We start from the raw sequence: 19,339 nt of genomic DNA, 5'->3' as shown, positions 1-19,339 counted from the left end.
TGTCTATTTCAGGTAATGTTCTATAATCTGAGACTTGTGTCTCTCTGACCCAGAGTTTGGGCAGGTCCTCAACTGACCTTCCTGGATTTGAATAGATGACACAGAGACACAAAAGGGCTCAATGTTACAACCTGGGCTATTGAGTGAGCACTCTCAGGTAAAGCATTTATCAAATCTTGGCATTCGTCACAGAAAAGGTAAGATGGTATACCATGTGTTCTGTCAGCACAGATTTTATAATGTATCAGATGAAGCACAAGGAACAGGAAAACAAGGGTGGAATCCATCTCCATGACCGTCATTGCCGTTATGAGGCATGTAAGGAGAAGGATGTCACACCAGCTCCAAAATAGTGCATTTCAAATGTCTGCCCAGTGTAAATACATAGAAACATTGTGTTTTTTTTCTTATAAAAAATACATATTACACATAAATATTTAGATCAGTGTTTATAACTAAACAAGCAAAATGCTCCAAACATGAAAGTCCTATCTAAGTTTCTTCAAAAGCAGCTATATATCTCAAATGTTTACTTTTCCCCATGTTTTATTTATGAAAAGCTCCTTTCTATCCGTCACTTGGCGAGCTCAGGGCTTGTTAGCCTGAAAGTCACTGGTCTAAATTCAAATACATTCGCACCTCCTCTTCCTTGCTTTCATAAAAACTCATCCACAAGTGTGAGGTCTGGTCTGAATCTGTTTTCTGTCGAGTCACGGTCACCTTGTCCCAAGAGCCTGGATCGTGGGCTGGTCAGACCCAGGTCCTGCTGCCTGGCACAGTCAGAATGTAGCCACGGTAACAGCCAGAGCCCAATACCTTCATTTACTGCTGAAAATCTCCAGCCAAGAAGAAGCAAGTGCCATCCGCTAAGAATCACAGATCTGTATTTTGTTATTCTAGGTTTGGAAACCGTCAGAAAGTGATCTGAGTTGAATACAGCTTGTCATAAACAGGGCAGTGGGGAGGCCCCAGCAATGCACGGCCTCAAAACTGAAAGTCACATGGGGATCTTTAAGGTGTGGAGAACAAAGACTACTCTAGAGCACAGAGCATCCTTACGATCAGTTTCTCTCCTCCCTTCCTGATGAGGCTGTTGGCTATTTTATTTTTGCTATGTTCGATTTTATTTCCAATAGAGTTGTTTACATTACCATGTGTCTTAGTGTTTAAAAGTTACAAGTTGACATTTATAAATTATATAGAAGATGTAAGGAATAATGAAAAACAGCCATAGACATCCCAACCTGTCTAAGAAATGCAGGATCATCCACACCTTTGGAATCATCTGTACATCCCTCCGTTCATCAATCCTGTTCATTATTCTCAGTGTTTTCTTTATATTTTTACCAAAGTAAATGCGTTGCTAAATCGTATTTTATTTTTTAGTGTTGAAACTAGAACAAAAGGAATCATCCTGTACAATTTTTCTGCAAGTCGCTTTTATTTCTTGCTCAGTAGCATGTCTACATAATTTACTCTTACGATGTTTCGCTGTAGTTCATTTATTTTAACTTGAGCACGATCCTCCGGCATATTGCTGAGCACATACCTTCCACTCGATTGGACTGGGTTGGTCCCCATTTTTTGATATTACAAAATGGAGGGGTTTCTCTAGCTCTAGCTGTTTCATCACTCTGTCAAAAGGCCCGCTCTCTTCAGCCTGGACCAGGTCATGATAAAGCATTTTCCAAAGTGATGGCTCTAACTCAGAGCCCCACCACAGTCAGAACACATGTGCACGGGCATGACATCATTACATAGGCAGCTTTCCATGATGCCTGCAAAACACTCCGTATCAAAGACCTTCTCAGAACTGAAACTACTTTCTAGATACTAACGTGAATATTGAGAAATTTGGGGTCGTGGGTAGCAGTTCTCTGCAAGCCTGGGAGAAATGTGGGATCATTTGGAAGTTCTTATCTACTTAAGGGAGTGTTCTCAGAAAGAAAGGAGAAATGGGGAGAAAGACACAATATTTGTAGAAATAATGGCTGAAACCTTACCAAATTTGATGGAAAAATCTTGATCTATAGATTCAGTATTTACCTGCAGTAAAATAAAAACAAGCAGATCTGCTCTTAGATACATCACAGTCAAACCATGCAAAAACAAAGGAGAAATTTTGAAATTGCAAGACAAAAACTTCTCTTCATACACCAGAGGACCACACTAGATTAACCACCGACTTCTAGTCAGAACCAGTGGGGGAAAGGCCCTGAAATGACAACAGTCAAAAAGCTGAAAGGGAAAAAGTTGTTCAGGTGCTTGGGTGGCTCACTCAATTGAGCATCCAACTCTTGATTTTGGCTCAAGTCATGATCTCAGGGTCCTGGGATCGAGCCCTGTGTCAGGCTCCCTGCTCAGTGGGGGATCTGCTACTCCCTCTCCCTCTTCTCCTTCCCCTGCTCATGCTCTCTCTCTCTAAAATAAGTAAATAAATCTTTAAAAAAACTGTCAACCCAGAATTCCATACCCAGCAAATCTGTCCTTCAAAAATGAAGGCAAAATAAAGATATTCCCAGATATACAAACTTACAAGAATTACAAAAGGAAACTTTTGAAATGAAACAAAACAAAACAAAACAAAAACTTGATTCTTAGATTTAAAAATGCTGGATTTGTTAAAGAATGTGGGTAAACATGTATATGTGTGTCTATACAGAATGTTCTGAAACTGTTTCTGCAGTTTACTCTCTACTGATCTCAGAAGCAAAAATACTAGAAACATATGAAAAACATACTTTGGAGGTTTAACTATTTCAATTTGTTTTATACTTATTTAGCTTTGTAAATTTTGAATAATCACTAATTTTCTAAGTCCCTCTAGCTGAAGATAGTGGAGATGAACTGAAATAAAACATCTTAAAATGTTTTCAAAATATACATGGCTAAAGAAGCACAAAAGACATTTGAGTTTCTTTTGTACCAGGGTGATACAAGGCAAAAACATATTATGTGGGGAGATTGAAGTTGCAGACAGAGGGCAAAAGTTCCTGGGAATTAACCAAAATTCCAAGGACAACTCCAGATTTTTAAAAGCTATGAAACTGATGGAGTGCAAGTAGAGCTCTCAAGGGAACCAGGTATTATCTGAGTTCCAAGCAGGATGAATAGCAAATTGACAAAGGTCTATCTCTAGCAGGCTGAGAAGGTAGGAGTGTCAGGCCCGGGAGGGTGGAGGGATGATGGAGCTGCAGGGCTGGGTGGATGGGAGGGGCTGTGGTCCATCTACTTGTGTCCCCTACCTGCCCTCAAGAGCCCTTTGTGACCAGACCACAGCTCTGTGATGTGGGCCTGGGTTTTGTGTCCACAAGTGCACTCCCAGTGCTCAGCTACCTGAGGGCAGCAGTGTGATCTGACACTAATGAATTTCAGAGGAAAGAGATGGAGAATTACCTCTTCCCTCAGAAATGCATTACTGGTGGTTGTCTGAGCTCCAGTCCCACTTCCTGGGCACTTAATATCCTCGCCTTCCTATGTGGACTGGGGCTCTTTTTCCTGTTAGTTTCCTTCTCCCAGCCTAATCCATCCTTACCACCACAGAGGAAACACAGAAACATCAAGAAGGTAAGGAACCCTTGGCCCAGACCCAGCAGAGTATGATTCTATCTTTTTTTTTTTAGGTTTCTTTTTTTTTATTTTTTTAATTAACATATAATATATTATTTGTTTCAGGGGTGCAGGTCTGTGATTCATCAGTCTTACACAATTCACAGTGCTCACCATAGCACATATCCTCCCCAATGTCCATCACCCAGTCACCCCATCCTTCCCACCCCCATCCACTCCAGGAACCCTCAGTTTGTTTCCTGAGATTAAGAGTCTCTTATGGTTTGTCTCCCTCTCTGGTTTAGTTTTGTTTCATTTTTCCCTCCCTTCCCCTTGATCCTCTGTCTTGTTTCTCAAATTCCTCGTATCAGTGAGATCATATGATACTTGTCTTCCTCTGACTGACTTATTTCGCTTAGCATAATACCCTCTAGTTCCATCCATGTCATAGTAAATGGCAAGATTTCATTTTTTGATGGCTGCATAATATTCCATTGTATATATATATACCACAACTTCTTTATCCATTCATCTGTTGATGGACATCTAGGCTCTTTCCATAGTTTAGCTATTATGGACATTGCTGCTGTAAACATTGGGGTGCAGGTGCCCCTTCAGATCACTACATTTGTATCTTTGGGGTAAATACCCAGTAGTGCAATTGCTGGGTCATAGCGTAGTTCTATTTTCAACTTCTTGAGGAAACTCCATACTGTTTTCCAGAGTGGCTGCACCAGCTTCTTTTCTATTACTATTTCCACTTTTCTGAATTATTGGAGAGACTCCTGGGATAGGAAAGAATAGAACGTGTATTCTCAGGAAAGAGTAGAACACCATCCATCCAGGGATAAGCCAGACTAGGCAGGGGTTAGAGGGGCACAAGGGTTTCTACCCAAAGATCTCAGGCCAGGAGTCCAGGTGTGGTGGAGGGCTCCAGGACAACGTCCCAAACACAGTGACCAGTGGCCGAGGACTGGCAGTTAAGAGCTGCATCTCTAGCAGAGGTCAGGCCCCTGGGCACCGGTTCACCACCCACCTTCCCGGGGCAGGTGTCTCAGGTGAATGTTCCTCTGTCGGGGCTGATCGAGGGCAGTACTGAGCCCAGGAGGCCCCGAGTAGCAGCTGGAGTGGGGCTCTGGCCTCGGGAAGTGGGGTCCTACGTGAAGGAGCTCAGATGCGCCTATAGGTCTGGGAATATGTGTGTTTCTTGAGCAGAGGAATAGTGACAAAGAAATTTCTCACATAGAAAATCCTTCTGTACATTCTTTAAAGAAGGAAAACTGAAAACGTTTTTATCCATCTTGAAAAGGAAATGAGTAAAACGAAAGAAAACCACAGCCCCCCCCCTTAGTTAAATGTAGGAGGTCACATTGTTCATGAGCAGTGAACATCTGCTGCTGGGGGTGGGGTCCCAACCTCCCCGTGTTCTCTCATCTCAGCATCAGGAGGAGCCATGGAGAAGGAACAACAGAAGTAAGAAGAAAAGGCGGACTCTAAAAAGTGAGCATCTGCCACTCAGCCCTGCGCACCCCAGTTACACCGTCCCCCCTGCTCTGAGGGCCCAGCCCCACCGTCTCTAGGACACCAGGGCCTGAGCCCATCCCTCAGGAAACAGAGCCCTGGCGGGGGGGGCTCCTAGGAGTGGGGAAGGGGCTCCTGAGGGGGAGGGGCTCCTGGGAGGGAGAGCGGAACCTGGACGCTTCCCAGATTCTGGGCCAGAACGAAGCCCCGAGGGGTTGGAAACGGGTGTCGCCCAGCAGGGGCCCCAGGGCCTGGCCTGGGAGGTGGGACCTCCAGCTTCAACTGTGGACAAGTTGCCCAGCTTTGCTCAGATTTCTCTGTGAGGCGACCCGGTCATTCCTCCCCCAACAAGGTCATGAATGGGGAAGCGATCCCCATCATGAGCCTTGCTATCACTGTGCGGGCACGTGGCCTTGGACACTGATGTTTGGGGCTCCCGAGTCTAATCCCCCAAAGGTCTCCCCTAAAGGGACATTGTACTCAGCCTCCTATAAGACCCCTGGGCCCCCGCCTTCAGCTCTGTGACCCGGTCTCCTGTTTCCAGCTTTCAGAGATTGCCTGCAAGAACTGGAAGAGGTTCAGGACCTGTTTTCCCTTCTGCAAAGGTAAAGAACCTTCCCCCTTCTCTCCAGGGTGCTCCTCCCAGAGTCTATGGTGCGAGCCCAGGGCTGCAGGCACCCTGGGGCTGTTCTGGGGGTCTGGGAGGAGCCACAGGGACAGTGTGGCTAAAGCCCTGGGATGAGGGACGGCAGGAGCATTGTGAAGTGGGTGTGGGGGCATGGAGGGCCATGGGGCCCACCCTTCTGGCCCCCCTGCTCCTGGCTTCGGCTCACACCTCCTGTCTCCCGCTCACACCTCCTGTCTCCCACAGCCACCTGGCAAGGTTCTTTGCCCAGAGGCGCTTTCAGCTCTTACAGCAAGCAGCCCCTGGGCAGGTGCGCAGAGGACTGCCTGCTGGAGCCCATCAACCATGCAGGGAGCCTATGGAAGATGCTCCCACCATGGCCCCATCACCTTCCCCCGCTCCTCTGACGGGACGCCCTCTACCTCTGGCCTCCACCCTGTCACTAGGACCAATGACCTCCTCAATTTCTTTTCATTCACACTCCTCCCTGAGTACTTCCTGGCCATCAGAGCCTTTCCTTCCCCCGGATGGCTTTTCACACCAGCCACTTGCTCTTCCCCCTTCCCCACCATGGCTCCCCGCTTCAGAAGCCTGCCCTCCGCCTCTGACAGCCTCCTTGGCCCCGGAGCAGCCAGACTCTCCTCTGACTCTCCCTCAGTGTGACTCAATGGCACCCCCACTGCGCCCCATCCCACAGAGCTCGTCTCCACACACCCCTTGGTTAGCTTCTTCTGTCCCAGTCATCTCAGGCCTGGGCCGCTCAAGCTGTCCCATTTCAGCGCTGTCCTGGTGGCAAGAGGCTGCCAAAACCTGGAGCCTCTCCACCTCCACACGCTTGGAGTCCAATCAAGAGCCTCTGGCCCACCCCTTACCAGAGGCCTTGCTCTGGGGAGACCCCACACACAGACAGGGAGAGACTGGAATCCCCCCTTTCATCAACCCTGACATCCAGAAGCTTCTGGAGATACTAATCGCCAAGAGAACAGAACTGAAGATTTGGAAGGAGAAGGAAAAGAAGGAAGGGGCAGACTGCCACCTGACCTCTTTTGGGAGAATGTTCAAGTTGCCAGGTGACAAGCGGGACACCATGGGTGACCAACAGTTCTGCAGCTTGAGAGGCAAACCACAACAGCTGCTCGGTCCTGAGAAGCCCCCACATCCCAAGACTTCGGGGAACAATTTACAGCAGAAACGCAACCAGCTCTTCTGGGGTCTTCCCTTTCTGCACAGTGAGTCCCTGGTGGCCACTGTCAGCATGACTGATTCCCCACTGGAGTTCCCATCTGTCCAGTTCAATGAACTCTCTCATGCCTTGCCACTCCAAATTCAGGCCAACATAGCTCCACATCTTTCACTGACCCAGCCATTATCTGACACTTTGGCCCAGCCCCAACCCTTGACCCTGGACTTGTCCCAGTCCCAGCCCCTGCCTCTGGCTCAGCCCCAGCACCTGCCCCTGCCTCTGGATCAGCCCGAGCACGTGCCCCTGCCTCTGGATCAGCCCCAGTCCCAGCTCCAGCCTCTGGATCAGCCCCAGCCCCTGGATCAGCCCCAGCCCCTGCCTCTGGATGAGCCTCAGCCCCAGCCCCTGCCTCTGGATCAGCCCCAGCCCCAGCCCCTGCCTCGGGCTCAGCCCCAGCACCTGCTTCTGGATCAGCCCCAGCACCTGCCTCTGGATCAGCCCCAGCACCTGCTTCTGGATCAGTCCCAGCCCCAGCCCCTCCCTCAGGCTCAGCCCCAGCACCTGCCTCTGGATCAGCCCCAGCACCTGCCTCTGGATCAACCCCAGCCCCTGTCTCTGGCTCAGCCCCAGCACCTGCCTCTGGATCAGCCCCAGCACCTGCCTCTGGATCAGCCCCAGCCCCAGCCCCTGCCTATGGCTCAGCCCCAGCCCCAGGCCCACCTTGCACCTTCTGTCCCAATCAGACCACCTTCTCTTCCACCCGAGATGGGGACCTGTGAGGTATCTTGCCCTGAATCCCAGAAGAAGACACCATCTTTCACCTCAACTGCAATTCAAAACCTGGAATGTCACTTTTTGAAGAAGCAACTAGAAAGGGGCAGGACCTTACCTGCTGTGGTGAAAAGATCTCAGGAAGTCTTTAGTCAAGGTCCTCCCAACCTTCCACAGGATGGCCAGGGCCCCCAGGGCCACGGGTCAGTCTCTGTCCTTCCCGGGGACTTGATCGACCCTGAGCTCCGGGAGCAACTGGAGTGGCACCTTTGGAAGAGGCTCGTGAAGCACCAAAGTAGCCTGCCCCACAGGATCCAGCTATCTGTAAAGCTGATACAGCCTCACGGAGAGTTCCGGAAGGTGCCACAGGCAAAGGCCTGGCACAGACCCGCGTCTGAGTCTGACTCTAGAGACGGAACCTGCCAGGCTACACAGAAGACTGGGTCCAGGTACCCAGCAAGGACCATGCCGGGAAAAAACCTGGACAAGGATTCAAGGTCTACTGCAGGAAGGATCCGGAAAGATCTACACAGGGGCTTGGCGAGCTCTCCAGGGAAGGCTCCAGGAATAAATTCTGAGGAGTCAGACACAGACTTGAAACCTTCAACAAGCAGCGCAGACGAGAAGCACCCAGAGAAGGTCCTAAGAGCGCATTTGGGCAGGAAGTTGGGACAGATCAGAGAAGGTCAGATCCCTGCAGATGTTCATCATTCCAGGCTCGCTGCCCACCATGCCTTGGACCTTCCCAGAGAGCCAAGCACTCACAGGAAAACTGGAAAGCCAGCATTTTCCAAGGGTTGGGAACCCTACAGGACCACCTCCCACAATTTTTCCATCCTCAGTCCATACACTCAACGGATGCTAGAAGCACATATTATAAGGTTTCGGGTGAAGCACAGGTGGAGACTACCCCTCAAGGTCCTCAAGCCTGTAAATCTCTTTAAGTTGAAAAAGGGCTTCCTCTTTCCCCGGTCCTCCCTTCCCTGCTTAGCCACCTGTGTATCTAAGGCCCGCTCCAAAACCAAGTTCTTGGGAAAACCTCCTCAGCCCCATCAAGGAGAGAAGGTGGTAAAAGAGTCTGATCCCACCTTGGGGAGTCCTCTCCCTGCTCCCCAGCCTACATGTGAGGAAATCCAGCAGGCCCTGGAAGGGACCTCACCACGTGATGGCCGTGGGCCATCGGAGGCCCCTCTGGCTGGACAGGAGGCCAGGTCACCTTCTCAGACCCTCACATACAGCTTTGTGGGCAGAATCTGGCACAGGGAACCTGCCTCAGGGACTCTTATGAATAGCAACCTGGAGTCAAGTCCAAGTCCAGCAATGGCCACAAGTGAGCCAAGGAGGGAGAGTGGGGGATGGGCCTCACAAGACTCCTGCCTTAGCATAGAAGTGCTAGAGCTCGACTTAGAGTCCCAGTATTTGAGTGCCAAAGAGTCCTGGGACGCTGGGGAGGTCGAGGAGGCTCCCGCTTGGGAAGTCACCTTGGAACCCGGCGTGTGGGCCAACAACCAAACCATCCGTGCAGATCTGAGAAGATCAGGGTCTTCAGAGAAAAGTGACAGCCCCTCGCCACCTACAGAGTTGGTCGGCCAAGACCCAGAAGAGCTCTGCCTTGATGCACAGCTTAGAGAGTTTGAGCTCCGGGAGTTCATGGAGTCAGAGAACCAGCCTCAAGACAATGCCGCCGGCGTGCTCCTGCAAGACTGTGAAACGGGTGTCCTCCTTCAAGACTGCGCCACTGACAGCCTTCTCCAAGACTGTCAGTCCGATGTATTCCTTGCTGCAGACATCTTGGCTTCTCAGGGGTCCCTGTATGGCTTCCAGAGTGGGTCCAGTGAAGACACATCAGCTTCCCAGGTACTGTACGGCCGCAGATCAAGCAGACAGAAAATCCAGAGGCAGCCGGAGCCTCTGGGACCGCGGGACCAATGTAAGAGCCCGAGCAAGTCATCTGCCCCCACTGCTGAGAGAGAGGACCACAGGAGGCCCAGCCCGAGGGAGCCTGGAAAAGAGCTGTCAGCACTAAAGGTCCTCCAGATCAGTGAGATGAGCCGCACTGTCCAGCACAAGGACGCAGCGGAGTCCTCAGGAAGAAAGGCCTGTCACCTCTTGCTGAAAAAGGAGACGGCTCCTCCGGAAAGCTACTTCAGAAGAAGGTTGAGGCACTTTATACAGTGGTTTTTTTCCAGTAAAGGCAAAGGACTGGAAGATCCCCTTCAAAAAGGCAAGTCTTCATCATCCCGGAGTCGGGGACCGGTCACAGGCAGATCAGCTGTGGACAGTGCGACGGCCGAGGCTCAGGTGCTCATGACGGCTGTGGGACAGATCCTACAGCAGAAAATGGTGCCTCACCACGGAGTTCGGGCCCCGGAGTTCAGCTGGTGCCACAGGGATCTCCAGGCTTCGGCAGGTCCCAATGTCTGCTACCACAGAGTCCTCTCCTATCAAGAGCAGAGGAGAGTGATGAGGGAGACAGCTTCCAACCAGCAAGCCACCACCAAGGGCCACAGCTGCGCCAACGAGACCGAGTGGATCAGAAGCAGGGACAACAGGTGGGCCTTCCCAGCCAGGGTGCCGGGGTGCCCGGGCAGACCCTGCCAGCACGGGTCCATGGTGCCAGGAGCTTCGGGCCGCCCTCCGCACCCCCACTGCCCGAGGCACTGCCTCCTCCGATACGTCTCATCTGGCCCGTCAGGGTATGCTTCTCATGCCTTTCCTGGTGGGACTGCTTTTCTCCAAGAAAAAATGCAAACAGTGCAGAGAAGAACTTTTATTTCTCATGTTAGCACATCCTCTATGGGCTAAGGGCTTCTCTGGACCACAATTTTTATTGTTTCCCCAAAATAAATGTTTCTTTCTCATGAGAGATGCCGGCCTTTGTCTGTGCCCTGCTCGGGGGAAGGGAAGGATCAAGGTCTGCTCTCCCCGAGTGCCTGCTTTGGCTTCCAGAAGGCATGGGGCCTTGGAGGGAGGGGGACCGTGTGGTGCACCCCCACCCCCTCCCTCACACGCCTTCGGTTTCCGTGACAAGATGAACATGACCAAGACCAGGATCTGGCTCCGCCCGTCCTCTCCTGCTTTCTCTCTACCTTGAACTTGTGTGGCTGTAGGGAGGGTCTGCAGAGGCAGAAATCCCCCTCGGGCTCCGGGACATGTGGAAGACAGAGTCCTATGTCAGAGTGGGGCGCGGAGTTTGGAGGCGCAAGGTTGGCCCTCAGTGCAGAGGTGGGAGAAATCCTGCTCCCCATCTCCTGGGGGAGTAGGGCACAGCTACCCCAGGAACCCTTCTCTCTCCGATGAAGCTGGGTTGACATCACCCGGGAGCCCCTCTTAGCTCAGTGTCACCCCCCCTGCCCCCGTTCTCATGCTCTGGAGCAGCGAGGGAGGAGCTCACGGCTCTGAGGGTGTGCAGTGGGGAGCACAGAGGCCACTGTGGACCAGTCTGCCCTGCTCACCAGCAACCCCTTCCCCTTCTGGGGGATGGAGCAGGGGGGTGGCTGGGAGGCAGGGGGACACTGCACCTAGGTGGGACTCCAGGAAGGAGGCAGAGTGACATGGTGTGCCCATACCTGGTGTGACGACCGAGGACCCGTGGTGTCCCACTGTCACCTACAGGCCCAGTGGAGACAAGTTAGAGGCCCCGTGGCCGCAGGGCCTCCACCCCACTCCAGCTGCCGGGCCCAGGGGGAAAGAAGCCCCCTGAGGCTCCCACACAGAGGGTCAGGCGCGCAGAGGCAGCAAGGCCTTCGGGCAGGGAAGCTTAATTTCTGCACAATTTGATAAGATTGCACGGGATTGGGGGCCTCGGGACAGACTTGTAGTCTGCGACCTTTACTTACTTGTGTGGCCCAAGGACAGCTCCCAGGGGACTGGTGGGGACTCCAAGGCCAAGGGACTGGCCCGGATCATGTAGCAAGTCTTGCCTGGCTCCCGGTCTTGGTTACCCCAGAGCCCGAAGGGGGAGGAGGTCATCAGATAGAGTTTGTCCCACACCCGGCTGGAACGGACCGTCCAGAATGAGGGTGCAGTCCAGGAGGGGCCCCCTGCATGCCCTGTTCCCAGCCCAACATCATCCTCCGGGGCCCCCACACATCGCTCGTGTGGTGGAGAGTCCTGCTCCAGGAGGGACCCCCGATCCAGATGGCAGCAGGCATGGCCCTGCCCCCATGCCATCAGGACCCCACATGTGGGAGGGGACCCAGGGTGCAGGGCGGAGTGGGCGCAGGCCTGCTCCGCCGCAGCTTCTCTCTGGAGCCAGGTCCTGCCTCTAGGCCCCCAGGGTGCGCCCAGCACTGACACGGCAACCAGGCCCCGGGGGAGGCAGGACCGGGACAGAGAGCGCCCTGGGCCCTCGGGAGCTCAGGAGAGGGTGGCCCAAAGCAGGGTCCCTGAGCCTGGCTGCTGCTAGGTCCTCCCAGGGGCACCAGGAGGTGAGTCCTGCAGTTGGGGAACCAGACGTGCACCCCACGCTCCTGTCGGGAGAAGTGCCACGGACGGGATGCTGGTGGAACAGCCAGAATCAGGAAGGAGCAAGTCCCTTTGCCCTTCTCCTGCCAGACGGTGCAAGGCCGGAGAGGGAAAGCCCTACGCCGAGACCCCGCGCAGAGACCTCTGACAGACCCACACAGAGACCCCGCACAGAGACCTCTGACAGACCCACACAGAGACCCCACACAGAGACCTCTGACGGAGACCCACACTGGGACCAACACCAAGACCCCACACAGAGACCCCATACAGAGATCCCACAAAGAGACCCCACAGCAAGACCCTACACAAAGACCTCCCACAGAGACTCACACCCTGAGACCCACAGAAATACTTATCCCACAGATCCACACAGAGAGACCTCACATCCAAGGACCCCACACTGAGAGAACACCCACAGAGATGAACACTGGGAAATCCCGCACAGAGACTCCTCTCTGAGAGGTCCCACACAGAGCCTGACACCTCAGAGTCACTAGGAGCCGAGCAGCCACACAGTGACAGGACCTTCATAGTGGACCTGAAACCACTTAGCAAACTGCAGTGCAGGACGAGGCTGTGCCCTCCTGAGAACCCCTGACTCTGGGACGTTGTCAGCATTTTCCCACATGGGGGTCTCCGCTCGGGGAAAGGCTCATGAATGTTTATCCTTGTGCTAGGTCCTTGCCCCCGAACAAAAGAATTACAGATTCCACCGGTAGATATGCAAACTCTCCCCTCCACAGGTTTTCATTAGCTTGTTCGGACCACACTTTAGAGAAACAAAAGCACAAGCAAAATGCCACCAACCTCCAATGAGAGAAAATATCTTATTTGTCAAGTTTTACTAATGTCTAGTCAAAGGATGTCCGTGTCACATTTTTTGGAGACAAGATCTGAATTCAAAATGGCTGACTTCCTTACTTTGGAAACACGGTAAAGGCGTGTGGCAAGTCGGCTGGAGGAATAAAATAAACCAGCAAAAATGTGGACTCTCACTTCCCAGGGGGCTGGGATGTTATTTTGCACATAATAGCTTTGTCAGGTTTGTGAGTTTTGTCTTATTTTTAAAGGAAACAGGCTCACAGTTATGTGAAGATTTTTACAAATGAGTCAGGTATCTAGAAATATTTCTATTTTATCCTCTGGTAAAAATTATACTTTTTAAATTTTTTTCCTTAAAATGTGGTAATGCCCTCAAATGAGATTACACATATTTCCAGATGTGACAAAGTCTTAATGTTCAGACTAGCTTAAACTGATGTACTACTTGGAAGGATTCCCTTTTTAAATAATTCTTTAAAAATGCACATTTTGCGAGACTCAGGCAATCAGGCTCCATTTTGTATTCATTATAGGGCTAAAAAAGGACACATTGTTTCAAATAGTTAGAAAACTTACAAAATATATCATTTAATCCACAAGATATGCACATGAACTAATTACTAGAAGGGACATCTTCATATCTAAATTGAATAAAGTGTACAGTAATAATCAAAGTGTACATTAATGTATAGAAAAAGTGTACACTAATCATCAAAATCCTCACATTATAGAACTAACACTTTCCAAAGGGTGCATTTTAATGAGAGTATATGCATATTTCTTGCTACTCATAAGCAACTCGCTTTTCTTGCCTTGTTAAAATCTATTTTAATGACCACTGCCAAGGATGTGTCCCTGGTTAAGTCTCTCAGATTATCCATCAGGATTATAGGGTCAGTCTTCATTAAGAGAAGCAGAGCTAAATGAAAGCTCTTTGCCTATTTATTTCAACAAGAAATACCCTTCTATTCTCCCTTACTCCCTTACGTCATTGAATCACAAAATGATGGCATATGGTCGTGGATGTGTTATCGTATTGGATAGTATTTTTTATTTTTTAGTGTAGCTAATGTAGAACAGGTTGCTGATCAGAACAAAATGGGGCCAATTAGGAAAATTTTCGTCCAGGAAATGCTTTACAAAGAGCAGTATATCCTTTTCTAGTTGACTCAATCGATTTAATGGAGTGATTATTATTCAGTCTTTTGAATTAAAGTCGTTCAGCGTAGCCATGAAATCTGCAAACATAGAGAAACGTCCATAATAGTTTATCCCTATGACATGTGAATGTGTTTCCCTCACTAACAATTCATAGTTCAGTAAACTGTGTAAGATTTCGATGAACTAATATGCACTAAAGCAACATTCCCATCAGTCACGGCACGCACGCCTGTCATAGGTCGCCTCTGATGATTTGTGGGTACAATTTCTACCACATAAACTTGTACCTTCACCCTAGAACAAACAGTTAAGAGGGTTCAATCTATTAGAAAAACACTGTGAATATTTCCAGACTTTATGGCTCCCTGTATTTTATTTTTAACAAGATTCACCTCCTGTAAATCTTATGAACGTTTCACCATTTATAGATACCAAACAAATGGAAATCAAAAACTAAACATAATGGAGGAAATAACAAACACAGATCTCCATTTTGCTGAAAATGAAGTGATTTTTAATCCACCAGCCTCTCTACATGCTATTCAGAATATGTTACAAGCTTGGTTTTGAAAACAATTTATATTTAAAACAGGCCTCACACTGATTTCAATAAATCAGGTATTTGAGAACAACATGTGGAGGGTGGCAATTACGTGAATACTTTTTATTACTCCACAGGGTAAAGATCTTTTCCCAAAAGGCAAAAAAAAAAAAAAAAAAAAATGTGTTCAGTCTACAGTGTTCACCCTTAAGAGCGTTCCTCTTAATAGGTCACAAAAGTTTCATACACTTTTACTTTATCAGCAGAAACTTCTGGAAGTGTTCCCAAATACACCCCCCCCCCACCTTCTGCGGTGCTCACAGCACGGGGGCACCGCAGGGAACATCCAGATCCAGAGGAGTTCCCAACCGTTGCCACCTCTCTGAGCGGGGTCAGATACACAGTCATTTCCAGGAACGGGATCGGTGTTCAGAATCGAGCCCCTGGCCACGGGCACTGCTGCTTGTCCCACGCAGAGGCGGGTGTCCGTGACTCGGGTGTCCCGGGGAGCCCGCCCTCGTCCTGCCCCGCGTCCTGCGCTCCGGTAACCGGGAGAGCCCGCGTCAGGCCCCCGTGCTCTCCACGGCCACCCTGCACCGCGGGGGGCAGTAACTTGCAGATAGCATCAGACGGTGCGCGCCAGGCAGGTGGCACCTCTCGGCCAACGTGGGGGACACGGTTCTCCGGCTGGACGCGCTTCTGCGCCGTCTTTCCGCACTCACCCTAAGGGGGTCTGCAGCTCCCCCTCACGCCTCTGAGTCCGAAACACCTGCTCCCTGTGGCTTCCACGATCTGTGCCGTTTACTTCCAACGACTGCTTCAGCCAGAAGTCCAGCCAGGTGGACCTCTTTCAGCTCAGGCACTGCCCTTAAACCTCAGAAGCCAGACCGCCATCCTTCCTCCTCCTTACACCTGCCGTAACTTTATGCCCCTAACCCTTCCCACGCCTATGTCCAGGGTCAGTAAATCGTCTGCAGAGTGCGTACATTTATTCTGCAGTGTGTGTCCCCGGAGTGAGCTAAACTTTCCACTTACCAGTTCTGTGACTTGGGCAAGTCACCCCGTGCCCCCAAACTTCATTTCCTTGACCCGGAAAATGGGGATCCAAGTTAATAGCGTTGCGGCCAAGGGAAAATGAGTTCAAATTATAAAACACTGTGCTTAGCAAGTATTGAATGATGTTGCTGTTATTGCTGTTTTTATGTTTTCATATTATTATTTCCAAGTCATTTTTATTTGTAAAACGAAGTACACACAATTAGTTGTTTTTTATAGAATTAAATATTCTCACACAAAAGCTAGTGTTTTTTATGTATTGAAAATCAAACACCCTCTCTGAGAAAGTAAACAATATTCTTCCAAGTAATCTCCAAATCATTTTTTGCGACACAGTGTTTAGTAGGTCTTTCCTGATTCATTCTGATTGTAAAGGACTCTGTAACCCCAAAGCTGTTCCTTCATTTGCCTTGAACAAGCTGGACTCCTGTGGTAGTTCAAAACCAACTCTGTTCTCTCCATCTGCCTGTTCACACCTGCTCCTGGGTGCTGGTCCCCCCGCCTTGGGTGAAATCGGGGGGTCCTCTGGTTATCTTCAGTAACAAGAGAAGGTCTGGTTTCAGGCATTAAATCACACAGTCCCGGGTAGGAGTCAAAACGCCAAGCTGCATCTCAACACGAAGCTTCCATCCTCCAGGAGAGCAGCCTGACCTCGATGGGATGCTAGTGTGGGAGCTGCGGGAACGCACGGACTTCTCCAGATGCGCTTGGTGCTGCTTCGTCTTCCCAGCCATGCCCACCACCCTCACCTGCTTACCCATCTCGGGTTCGGGCTGCTCATCGCCCAGCAGGGGCGCCCACAGCGGTGCCCCCGGGACTTGGCAGGGGGTCAGAGTGGATTTCCTCTCGTAGGCATTTTGTGCTGTTTCCAGAGCCCCGCACCTGCCGTTCCTTGCAGCAAGGACCAGCGCCTCGTCCAGCCGGCCCCCACGGTGCCCCCATCACAGAGCAGTGGTCTTGCTCTTCCCATGGTCTCCCCTCTCGAGCGGGGCCACAGTGGTTCCTCTGGATCGCCCTCCACCCTGGGAGAGCACTTACTCCCAAAAGCAACCCCTGGCCCAGGATGTCTCGAGGGTGGTCAGACAGTCATGCCCTGGGTCCCCAAATGCCAAGGGGATGCGAGCAGATTCCCAAAGTTGGTTCCTGGATGCCCCCTGTTGTGACAGCAGTTGAGGGTACATTCCCAGCACTGAAAACTCTCTCTGGAGAGTAGGTAGAGGTTCACATTCGACCCACCCCTCCTTTCCAGGTGCTGCTGGGTGGGTTGGGGCCTCACTTTCTCATCTGGGAACCCTCACCTCCTAGAGATTGTGTCAGGCCTTTATGCTGCTGCCTTAATCTCAATTTTTTTTTTCTTAATCTCAACTTTTAAGATTTTTCTTTTCATTTTTAATTAACCTTGTTCCACCTTTTACTAGTTCGTTGAAAAGAGCTTTTCTTATTCTCAATAAAAAGAATTAAGATATAAGCTTATAAAGTTTTACATTATTTGGAAATTTATTTATTTTTACTTATTTGTATAATACTGAAATATTATAAAATATTATATTACATAATATCATGTAATGGTTTATTTATGTAATGCTGTCACTTACCTACAAAAGTACTTGTCAATTTTTCTTCCTTCTTTACAAAAGTCAGAAAATATGTTAAGAATTAGCTGTGGGGGGGCGCCTGGGTGGCTCAGTTGGTTAAGCGACTGCCTTCGGCTCAGGTCATGATCCTGGAGTCCCAGGATCGAGTCCCACATCGGGCTCCCTGCTCAGCAAGGAGTCTGCTTCTCCCTCTGACCCTCCCCCTTCTCATGCTCTCTCTCACACATAAATAAAATAAAAATCTTTAAAAAAAAAAATTAGCTGTGGGGGCACCTGGGTGGCTCAGTCGGTTAAGCATCGGACTCTTGGTTTCAGTTCAGGTCATGATCTCTGGGTCGTGAGATTGATCGAGCCCTGCGTCAGGGTCCAGGCTCAGCACAGAGCCTGCTTAAGACTCTCTCTCTCTCTCCCTCGGCCCCTCGCCCCCCAAAATAATAAAGAAATAAATCTTTTTAAAAAATGAGCTGTGAAGATGCCAATATTTTTCACTTGTGCATTTATTTTTATGTTAAAATCTCTCTTCTGAGAAAGCAGACATGAAGCTTTTGGGGGGAAATCAGACTTAAGGACATACTAGGTGGAATCATTTAGAGTTGAGGGCCACCTGACCTTTTCAAGATGTTTCCCGTAAGTTGGTGAAAAGCTCTAAAAGCTTAGGAACAGGAACAAATTGTGAATTAAAAGCCAAATCGTCAAAATGAAGAGCTGTCTGACAAGCTCATGATGCCCTCTGACACTTCTGGTAAGTGGGACCAGAGCCTGTGTGGAGGTTTCTGGGCACTTTAGAGAGGCCAGCAGGAGAACAGTGTATCCCCAGAATGGAGCTGGGCCTTCTCCCAGTGCTTCTCAGGGAGATGCTTGACTGCTGAGAGGTGACCAGATTTCACAGGGGGACCATAGAAAAGAAGCAGAGAGAGCTCCCAGGGGCCGTTATCCCTGCTGTGCTTGGCTGTGTTTTCCCTTGGATAATAAATATGATTACATTTCATTACTCAGGTACTAAAATCACATTCAAGCACCTCTTTACCTGCTGGTGAGTTCCTCGATATCGTGGGTTGGAGGACGTGTTGAGGGACGCTGGTCCAGGGGACGTGTTGGCAGGATGAATATTTTTCTGAGTGATTTGACAACAATAAAAGTTCATCCAACAGAGAGACTAGGAAAACAAATTTTCTAACTTTCTAGTAGAGAAAGCATCCAGTACTATTTTTATTGAGGGATAAAAATATGTATTTGTTTAGAAGAATTTAGAAGAGCAGTGAGTGGAGGAAATGGTGCATGTGGGCTTGGCTAGAACATTCCTCCTTGGTGACTTGGTCGGGGCTCCCAGACCATTCTGGTCTGTGGCTCAGGGCAATCCAGGGGGCTGCTTGTCTGAAGGCAGCACTCCTGTCCACTCCTGTCCCTTGCTGACCAGATGGACACACAGCATCATCCACAGCTGAGAGCTGTTTATTAACTAGCTCTGTTTCTTCCAGCACAGTTCATACATCCTGTAGTCCTGTTATTGCCGCCTTCTTTTGCAATCTCAGGGTGAAAATGGATAACCAATGTGAAAATCATCCTACTTGAATGACAACACACATGAAAATTTTTCCCATAATAGTGGTCTCAGTGTTATAGCCACCCAAGTCTATCAGTCTGTTTCAGATTGGCTTCTTTCTCTTAGTATTATGCACTTAAGCTTCCTTCATGTCTTTCCACAGATTGATAGCTCGTTTCTTTTTTAGGACTAAATAATATTCCATTGTCTGGATGGACACCATTTATTTATCTATTCATTTACTGAAGGACAGCTCAGTTGCTTCCAACTTTGGGCAATTATGGAAAAAGCTGCTAAAAACATGTGTCCAGGTTTTTGTGTAGATACAAGTTTTTGACTCCTTTGGGTGAAAAGGAGTCTCCAGTGGGAGCGCTGGATTGTAGGGTAAGAGTATGTTCGGTTTTGTAAAAACCCGCCAAACTGTCTTCCAACGTGGCTGCACCATTTTGCATTCCCACCGGTCACAAATGCAAATTCTTGTTGCTCCACATCCTTGTCAGTA

General features: G+C 49.7%; 1 protein-coding gene across 1 annotated transcript; it reads left to right on the top strand.

Annotated features, from left to right (window-relative positions):
* The first annotated feature begins 212 nt into the window (after window positions 1–212).
* Window positions 213–12,935, top strand: LOC118535967 (spermatogenesis-associated protein 31E1-like). The gene is made up of 5 exons (XM_078062187.1): window positions 213–318; window positions 3,506–3,567; window positions 6,354–6,944; window positions 7,680–10,201; window positions 12,863–12,935. The coding sequence occupies exons 1-5, from the start codon at window positions 213–215 to the stop codon at window positions 12,933–12,935; spliced, it is 3,354 nt and encodes a 1,117-aa protein (XP_077918313.1).
* Window positions 12,936–19,339: the final 6,404 nt, after the last annotated feature.

The sequence above is a fragment of the Halichoerus grypus genome, chromosome 14, assembly GCF_964656455.1.
Source record: "Halichoerus grypus chromosome 14, mHalGry1.hap1.1, whole genome shotgun sequence".
NCBI classification, from domain to species: Eukaryota; Metazoa; Chordata; class Mammalia; order Carnivora; family Phocidae; genus Halichoerus; species Halichoerus grypus.
The sequence above is the reverse complement of the archived record's forward strand: the minus strand, read 5'-3'. Positions and strand labels throughout refer to the sequence as shown.